Source organism: Apis cerana, linkage group LG13, assembly GCF_029169275.1.
Source record: "Apis cerana isolate GH-2021 linkage group LG13, AcerK_1.0, whole genome shotgun sequence".
Classification (NCBI taxonomy): Eukaryota; Metazoa; Arthropoda; class Insecta; order Hymenoptera; family Apidae; genus Apis; species Apis cerana.
This window is the reverse complement of record NC_083864.1, coordinates 9,885,647-9,895,455: the sequence shown is the minus strand read 5'-3', so window position 1 is coordinate 9,895,455 and position 9,809 is coordinate 9,885,647. Positions and strand designations below refer to the sequence as shown.

The following is a 9,809-nucleotide window of genomic DNA, read 5'->3' as shown; positions in this document are numbered from 1 at the left end:
TTTTGATACAGGTTGTATCGGCATCGTTCTCGACGATTCTCACTTGCAATGGCTGGAGATCCATTCCACGACGTTCCTTTTTCTTTCTAACATTGTCGAATTAACCTCATCCGCGGCCCAGAGCACGTGTAAACACGGTGAACGAGGATGAAGAATGATAAATGAAACCGGTCGAACGGATTAATTTGTAATCGTTCCTCTTTTATTTTTTATTTTGGTGTGTACGATAACCAGCGTGTATTTTTTGTGGAATCGGTGCTTATAGATTGATTTTGTTCCTATTGGTTCGAGTTTCTTTTTGCCTTTGCTTTTTAAATATCGTTTGGTCTTGGTTATTGTTACGGCATATAATTTCTTTTGGCCGAGTAAAAATGTGTAATAAAATTCTAATACATATACGTTTCACAGCCAAGCATGGATTAACTAGCGGGTGTATGCTAATTTGAGGCGCTGTAAAGAAGATTTATTGAGTAGCCGGCAACGAGTCGATCGTTTGTTTCAAGCCAGATATCTGTGACGAGATTCGATTTGAATTAAATAGACGATAATAATTAATGGACTTTTAATATAATCATTTGACGTTGTTACATGAAAATAATTAGATTATGAAAAATTATGAACTTCTAAATGATTATTCGCAATATTACGTTCGTAGAAAAACTAGAAAAAAAGACATCTTGACAATTGGAATAAAGATAAAACGAGAAAGTTTCTATCGACCAAATATAGTTGTCGCGAGGTCGAGTCTCGAAATCGTCAGAATGGAATTCCACTAAAGCTGACGTAATGGAATTCCGGTTGTAAGCATGAGGACTCAATGTTGTATTGTCGCTTTATCAAAGGATGTGTGTCAAAAGAAAAAAAAAAAAATATATGAAATCGTGCGTGCAGTTGAATCTCGAAAACATTCATCGTATATTTAATACTTCACTTTCAATTTACCATAATAATACTTACTATAAGTATAATAACTTTGCAAGTAATTGTACAAATAGAATAAAACTTTAAGATTTTTCATTCATCTTTTCTATTCATAAATGTTATATTCACTTCAAAACGAAAGCAACAAATGAAGAAACCAATCATCCGATCCAAACAAATTATAAAAAAAAAAACCTCTTTTACAATAAAAAGCACAGTTCCATTCGAACAAGTTATAAAAAGAACGCTCCATTCGCACACCCCCATCCATCTGATCCGCGAGTAAACCGAGTGTCTTGTTTCAATCACGCGGCGTGGATCGGTTGATCCCATCGTGGAGAGAGCAGCTTAATTAATCTCTCGTTCGCGAAAATGAAAATTTCAAAAACATACATACATATACGAGTACACTAATGAATTGCAAATAAGAATTTGAAATGAATCTTAACTCGACAATTAAAAAAAAAAGAAAAATAAAAAAATCGTACTCATAGGAGGAGATAAAAAGACCAAACAGCGGACACTTACAAAGCAGAAGAGGAATAAGAACGAGCAAGGAAATGAAGAAAGACGATAGAAGAAGAAGAACTCGAACGGAAGAGAAGAGAAAGAAGAAGAAGAAGAAGAAGAACGGGGCCTTCGAGATTGGAAGTAGGGTTGGGGCGGAGGTACGGATGAGAAGGGAAAGAGAAAGACAGAAGAAGAGAGGGGGAGAGAGAGAGAGAGAGAGGAGTGAAAAGAGAAAGAAAAGCGTGCACGGTGACGGTCAGCGAGCGCGAGGCTGAACCCTGACCCTTCGTCCGTTGTCGTCCATACTCGTTCCCCGGCTCGGCTCGGCTCCTCTTTCTCCCACTCACGGTGCCCAACGACTTCGTGGGGCCGCAGCGTGGGCGAAACTCAGGCGCGGGGGAGTGGGGAGGCTGGGGCCCGAGGTGGGCCGCGTGGAGCGGTGGAGGGGGGCGGAGGGGGTGACGAGTTGGCCCGCGGGCGTCCCGGGACCGTGAGAACACCACCTATAATATTATTTAGTCTGCCTCGGTTCGCCTCACCTCCTCTCCCTCCCTCCCTCCCTCCCGGGCCCGCTCGCCTCTTTCCTCGACCTCTCTCTGTCTTTTCTCCCTCTGATCCCTTTCCCTCCACTTTCTTCCACTCGTCCTCCGCATGCCTCCTTTCGCGCTTGTTCCTTCCTCCCCCTCCCCCTCACTTCGTAAGTAAGTATGCAAGTATTCTTCTAAAGGTTGGTCGCCCGTTGCCCGGTCTCCGCTTCTCGCCGTCGAGCTTCTCTCTATCGAGGTTGGCGCGCGTTTTCCTCGCCAACTCTTCTTTCTCTCTGCAGCGCGTGCACGCCCGTCCTTCTTCCTCGTTCGCCAAACGGCCGGCTAACTATAGGCGGCTTACACACGGTTTACTCGCGCGCATTAATTGCCATCGTAAATTGTTGCCGGTTTTGCGGCCGAAACGAGCCACGCCGCCCTCCCCCGCCTTTCTTCTTTTTCCAAGAGGTGGGGGGTGGAAAATGTCTTCTTCTTCTTCTTGATAAAGGATCGTAAAGGAATTGGATCGAGTGGTCGAAGTATCGAAAGAACTGGATCGAATTGTTAGGAATTGTTGGGAAGGTATAGAAACAGAAATGGAAGATTGTAGGATGTAAGTACGATGTGATAATTTGTGATAAATGGAGATGTGTCTCGATACGTAATTTATTAATCGTATGGGATTCTACCTTGGGGAGAAAATGTTTGAAAATTTGCTCGGTTCTGAGAAACTGATTATGATCGACTGGTAAAGCGATAGAGTGTGGAATTGGCATGCCTATAAGAAACGTTCACACGACTCGGTATGTAATAAAGCCGAAGAAGATATGGTAGATAGTTAAAATTTGCTTGTTACGTTAAACGAAGATTGGTTTCATCGGTATATAAAATCGTGTGCGCAAGTTTGCAACTCATCGCATAGTGATCTACAGAACGATAAATCAAGTTAACGGTACGCGCATCCTTATTGAACTTTTTATGTCTTTCGAGTATTTTATTTCCATCAAAAGTGTCCGTGTTTGTTGTCTTCGAGGCACGACATATAAGCGTCCAACATTTTTCAATCATTTAGATATCGATAACAATATAATTTAATAATCGTTTCGACATATGTACGAACGATGTTTGTTCATTTCTAAACTGAATAAGATAATTTAATAATAAAAGAGATTTATTATACAAATAGTTAATTACATTCAATTTTTTTCAACTTCAAATTATACTTAATAAACGCATAAACATCCGCAATAAGAAGTTAAAAATTCATCAAAACAAACTAATAACTCGCATCATTTCGAACATTTTACAAGCAACTAAACAATTAATTTCATCCTGAGACATCGTTTAGCATCTCGACCTGGGAGCATTTCCATCAACGTAATGACACTGTATCCGCGTGTTCGGATTGTTAAACGCGCGAATAGCTCGAGTACGAACAAGCAACGTCGTATTTACATTGTTTATTGCCCGACGTGTACGTATCGTGGCTGGTGACACTCGCCATGACAGAATTTGCTGTTCATTACTTTCACGGCTCACGGTATGTTACGTAAGTACCTCATAATTCTTAATTCGCGACGTTTTAATGATAGCCGCGGACACAGAAGCGCGGAGATTTACCGATACGTTCCTAGACAGAAATTAATTTAACCTTCGAGCTCTGTTGCGACGTACAAATTGAATGAAACGTTTCGTGACTGCTCGACGAAATCTGTCCGGTTACAGGTCGAGAACGAAGGGTGTCGCGAATATTAAGTCACGTTTTCATAGAAAAACAACCGTTTACCCGCGTTTCTTCGTATTTATATACGAAACGTAGCAAAGTTTCCCTCGAAATTGCCTCGCCGCACGTCAGATTCTCTATATTCTTTGTTACAAAAACTTATTCACAGATGCATTCAACGGTTCCCACAATTGTCATCAGCGAATAAATAAACAATCTCGTTAAAAAGTTAGAAATCTATTTCTCCTTATTCCCCGATACGACACGCTTTCGATCAACGCGTCTCCTCCTAAATCCATCGGAATTATCAAATATATAACTGGAATCGGAGCCACATTCCTCGATTATCTCTCCATCTCCCCACGTAAATCCCAAGTAGCGCGTCGGAATCATCTCGTAAGAACGGTGGAGGGCTGATGTCCCCTATGGCCGGACGGGTGGCGCGCGCGCGCGCGCGCAGTGACGCGTGCACGCGAGATTACGAACGACGCCGTTTACGCCGAAACGGCGAGCAATTGCGTGGCCAGCTGTGTGGCTCTCTCTCCAGAATCCGGGGCCCGTTCCTCGCGGACGGTCCCAACTCGCCTCGGATACCTGCCACCAGGTGTCTCCACGAGCAGTGCCCAGCAGCGAGAGGCAGGAGCAGTCGTCGAGGCGCCTTCGCACCGCCAGCATCGCGCGCGTCTCCTCTCTTTCCCGTTACCACGTTCGTCCACCCTGCCGCGAGCATCCCTCCACGATAGCTCGCGATCGATCCGCGAAATCGCCGAGCATGAGGCCCCTGATCCACCAGCGGGCCCCTTCGATCGACCAGTGACAATCAACCGAAGCCGAAAATCTCCTCGACAACCAGAAAACCAACCGACGGATCACCGGACCAGACCTCGCCAATGCTGCCGGCAACAAATCGGCAGCCCCTCAGCCTGACCGATTCTAGCGACGGGGGAGGATGCAGCAGCAGCAGCAGCAGCAGCAGCAACAACAACAACAACAGGACCAGGAGCAGGACCGGGGAATCGTAATAGTCCCGTCCTCCTCCTCTTCCTCCTCCTCCTCCTCCTCTTCCTCCTCTGCTTCCTCCTCCTCCTCCTCCTCCTCCACGTCTGCCGAGCTCAGAGACGTCGCGAGTGTGACAGAGGCTGGACTGCCCAATTTCACGTTGCAGAGCGTCGCTCTTGGACTCCAAGGCGCCCTTCTTGCCGCTCTTCAGAGAGTCGCTCTGCTACCACCTGGACATGCCGCGGCCGCCGCCTTGAATCTCCAAGCGTTGGAGACTTACTTGACCCTTCATCGCCTCCACGCGAGTAGCACCGCGTCGAGTGTCGGCCAGTCGTCTGGTTCCAGTTCGGGATTGGGCAATCAGAGGTGTTCGCCGGTTAACACCGGGTTGGAGAGCGCGTTGACTTCCACCACACCGACCAAGAGCGATCACCTAGCCGCGGAGAGGTTGTTGCAATCCTCGGGGGACGACGAGGACGAGGCACGGCTGGACTTTATCGGGGACCCTGACGAAGATTTAGCCCTGTTGGAGGAGCAGGAGGCGTTGTTGAGAGACACATCCGTGGCTGCGTCCTCCTCAACCGATCACGAAGTCCTGTTGCGACGGATATCGGATGGGAATCGCGCCGGCTCGAGTTCGGTGACCACCGCAGCCTCCCAGTCCACGTCCCTGTCCCAGATCGCCGCTTCCTCCTTCACGTCCCCGGCATCGTCGTCCGCTTGCTCCTCGTCCTCCTCGTCCTCGTTGTCCTCGTCCTCGTTGTCCTCCTCGTCGCCGTTGCAGGCCACCTCCACCTCCACCGAGTCGGGCATACCGAGGACGTGCAGGGCGTCCAGGCCCAAAAAGCAGTTCATCTGCAAGTTCTGTAGCCGCCAGTTCACGAAAAGCTATAATTTGCTGATACACGAGAGAACGCACACCGACGAGCGGCCGTACTCATGCGACATTTGCGGAAAGGCCTTCCGACGGCAGGATCACTTGAGGGACCACAGGTAAGTCGGGGGACTGGTGTGATTCGCTTTCGTAAATCGTTTCATGATTCTCTTTCGCAAGAATTTCTGGTCTAATTGTCTGGATAGAATCCTAGGTCGTTTCTTATTCTTTTTCTTTTTTTTTTTTGGATTTTGATCGAGATTTGATAAGTTCTTTTCGATACTTCGAATCTCTTTGAAATCTCAACGCCTTACGCGCGATCTTTTTCGCTTCGACTTTTTTTAAAATTAATTCTGATTCATAATGCTTTAATCGTAGAGTTTCATGGAATCGTTTTCCGTATTTATAATTTTTATCCAATTCCAATAAGTATTTCATATAACAATTACTCGATTTTTCACCCGTTTTAACGTGTTTTACGCGATTAATTCTTTTACAATTTTAAGAGAATCCTCGATTCATCTCAGAAATTTTGTACACCACAAAATAAACACTCAGGAATCGTTAGATCGATCGAAGTCACGATGATGATTGAACTCAATTCACCTTTATTCAGGGAACCATCGTTAATATTAAAAAATTAAGCCGAGCGTGGATCGAATCGCGGAAAAGGACACGGAAGATAAAGCCCCTATTATATATGCTTATTGGCGGAAGCGCGCATCGGGCTATAGTATAGTTATATACCCAATCACCTCGTGAAACATGCTTTCTTCCCCGTTCAACTCTCGCGCACGACCGTGCTCAAATTGATTGCGATCTTCTGTGTTCCGTCTAAATACGACGAAATGATACGGCTCGAACGTGTAATTACGACGACAGTCGGTTCTATTAATTAATATCGAACAATTTTTCCTGACAATTTATCGTGGTTTTTCGTATTTTTTGATCATTGATCACCAACGACGCGCACGCCCGCAGTTAACCGTTAATTCAACTGTTAGACGTTCTTCGTATTTTCACTATTTCTTTCTCTTTTTTTGAATAATCTTTGTGTGATTTATTTTTATTTTCTTCTCTCTTTTTTTTTTCGTTTCACGAAGAAGATGGAGAAATATTTTCGCTTATTATATTGTTCGAATGAAAAATTGAAAATACAGATATTTGGTAATCAATTCGAAGATTTTGAATTAATTTTTTTCAGAGTCTAGTTTAAGAGTCAGGATTTTTGGGATGTAATTTTTTTTTGTAATTTGTATAATTTAAATTTTTTTTATAGCTTTATTTATTTTAAATGTTTTTGCATTGAAAATGTTGAATTATTCATTTCGACTTGTTATTTTTTTTTTTTTTTTTTTAATTCTTAATTTATTAACGCGTTTAATATTAGCATAGTTTCAGAATACATAGACTCTTATAAATTTTAATAAGTTTCTTCGTCGCGTTCATTAGATTATCGATGCTTACGATTAATTATATGGATATATCGTATATAAAAATTTATAAGAAAAATTGTATTTTTTTGTCCAAGTATTTACAAGTTTTCTTCTCTACTTACTGCAGATAAATGTAATAATTATATATAAATAATTGTCTAATATCTCAATCATTTAAACAATTCGCTACCGACGCGATTTGCGAACGAAAGATTTTCGTATTTCATTCTACTAACTAGCAATTTATTTATAATCCTAATTAGCATACAATACCAAAACCACATCCACTTTCTACACCATTGACAAATCTCTCGCACAAATTCCCAAATCCCACGCAACCATCTCAACGTGCCTAGATCAACCTCCTCACACGTCCTCCAAAATCCAAACGAAAATTTTCACGCATCGTCGCTTCGACAATCATTAATCCCTCTAATCCCTCTAATCCCATTACACTGACCACTCCAACCTTCTGAAAATCTGTCATCGACATCGTCATTAACTTAACTTAAGCTTATAAAATTTAAGAGCTTATCAAATTGATCAAACCGATTTGCGCCAATTAAAATTATCCAAAACTTAACATTATTTTTTATCCTTTAGACGAGATACGATTAAACGTATGTAGCAAATTATTTTCGGGCAATTCAATAATTCAAAGGGGAAAAATCGATCGATCCATTGCAGGTACATCCACAGCAAGGAAAAACCGTTCAAATGCGCCGAGTGTGGAAAAGGATTCTGTCAGAGCAGGACCCTGGCCGTGCACAAGATCCTGCACATGGAGGAATCGCCCCATAAATGTCCCGTGTGCGCAAGGAGTTTCAACCAGAGAAGCAACCTGAAGACCCACCTTCTCACGCACACGGACATCAAACCTTACCACTGCGCCTCCTGCGGCAAGGTGTTCCGCAGGAATTGCGACCTGAGGAGGCACTCATTGACTCACAATTTGGGTGTATCGACGTCCCCTCCACCACCAGGGATACCTGTGCCTGGTACAGGGGCCGTAGTGCTGCAAGAGACGTCCTAGTGGGCGCGTGGATCGACTGTGAGAAGTCTCGGTACCGTGCTAGGGACATTTTATTCTACCGAGCCCTTCTTTTCGCTTCGTTCGATTTCGAGACGAATTATAAAGGAATTTCGAAGGGTTTTCATGTTGAAATCGGCGAAGGGAGGGCAAAGGAGTAGGTAATTGGTTTCGATAGACTGATAGTGGAAAGTCTAATATTATACTAGGGACATTTATTTTTTGCACCGAGACCAAGTTTGATTCTTGTTATCCATTTTGAGGGATAAATTGGGAGAGAATTTTCGAGAAATTTTCATAGGATGTTGAAAAGAGAAGGAAAGAGGTTTCATAAATTATTCGTGAAAATCTTTAATATTCTTCTAGGGATATTTATTTTTATACCATTTTCGTTTTTCCATTTTAATTTTGAAACGTATTGAGAAGTCCTGAAGGAATGTTTCATGAATGAGACATCAAAATTATGAAAAGAAAAACGAAGAAAATGGATTGACATTGTGAAAAATCTTGGCATTATATTTTAGAGATATTTACCTTTGTATCGAATTTAGAATAAATTTTTTACAAATTTTGATAAAATTGTATTAAAAAATTTTTTATTCAATTTCGAAGAATATTCAAACAAATTCAACGGATTTTCAAAGTCTACGTTTATATGGTATCGGTGGTCGTTTGAATTTGTAAAATGTAGATGAAACGTTGAAGGTTCGTAAGAGTTAAGTGGACTTTGGGTCCTTGATATTTAGCGTGTATCTAGCTGCGTATGTATTTCGTAGTTGTTAATGCGTAGATATATAATTAAAATTATAACTGCATATAAAGATGTTATTCATGGATTCATGTTCGTTAGATCTGTAATTATGTTACGTATTACATGTATAGGTAGCCGGAGTTAGGACTTATATTTCACACTGTGTACCTATGTGCCCATGTTGTGTTTCGTTTGTACGTGTAAAATAAACTTTTATTATATTATTTTTTAAATATGTCGTTGTAATTATTTCTACCACTTCCTTTCCTCTAGCGATGAACAAATTAATTTTCAATATTAATTACCATTAATAATCAATGTTCCGATGAAAACCTAACCTAAGAAAAATACCAAAAAAATAAAAGAAACAAAACAATTTCCAATATTTCACTTCTTTTCGCTTCAAAAATAATACTTAACAATACCTCGCATATAACAACAAAACAATAGATGAATTAAAACAAGAAACGATAGAGCCTCTAACAGAAAAGCAGCAACAAATTGAAAGAAGAAATAGCATCTGTCTTAAAACAGAGAAGCAGCAACAAAGTGAAAGGAGAAATAATAGTATTAGTTAAAGAAGAAGAAGAAGAAGAAGAAGCAGGAGCAGGACGACGACGACGACGACGACGAAGAAGAAGAAGAACAAGAAGAAGAAACGCATGTATCGTGTTACAAAGAACGAGGCCGCCAGGTGCGCGGGACATGACACCGCGATACGTCTAGGGTTACGTTTCTTTTTCGAAGGTAGGTGCTGGAAAGGCACGAGGTGGGCCCCGAATACGCTATTTCGGACCCCGGGAACGGGCCCGAACACGGGACAGCTCGCGTCGATAAGGAGAATCTCGCACGACCGGTCGACTTCCACTTCTTCTTCCAACAGACCGCTCCGACTAGGAGTTCGTTCTCGAACTTGGAAACTCGAGGAATTTCGATCCGGATCAAAAATAAGAAAAGAAAAGGGGAAAAAAAAAGAAAAAAGGGAAGGAAGAAAAAAGAAGGAATGAGTGAAACCTCGTGTCCCAGTCTTGTAAGACGAAT

The 9,809-nt window shown here is 42.3% G+C and overlaps 1 protein-coding gene across 1 annotated transcript; it reads left to right on the top strand.

Moving 5' to 3' along the window:
- The first annotated feature begins 3,924 nt into the window (after positions 1–3,924).
- On the top strand, positions 3,925–9,001 carry LOC108002581 (protein sister of odd and bowel). Its single transcript, XM_017064339.3, has 2 exons — positions 3,925–5,670; positions 7,675–9,001. The coding sequence occupies exons 1-2, from the start codon at positions 4,628–4,630 to the stop codon at positions 8,018–8,020; spliced, it is 1,389 nt and encodes a 462-aa protein (XP_016919828.2). The 5' UTR covers positions 3,925–4,627; the 3' UTR covers positions 8,021–9,001.
- Positions 9,002–9,809: the final 808 nt, after the last annotated feature.

Excerpts from the sequence above, each read along its gene's own strand:
- LOC108002581 (XM_017064339.3), top strand. The coding sequence starts at position 4,628 with ATGCAGCAGCAGCAGCAGCAGCAGCAGCAACAACAACAACAACAGGAC. Across the intron at positions 5,671-7,674 it reads GATCACTTGAGGGACCACAG|GTACATCCACAGCAAGGAAA; the intron begins GTAAGTCGGGGG and ends GATCCATTGCAG.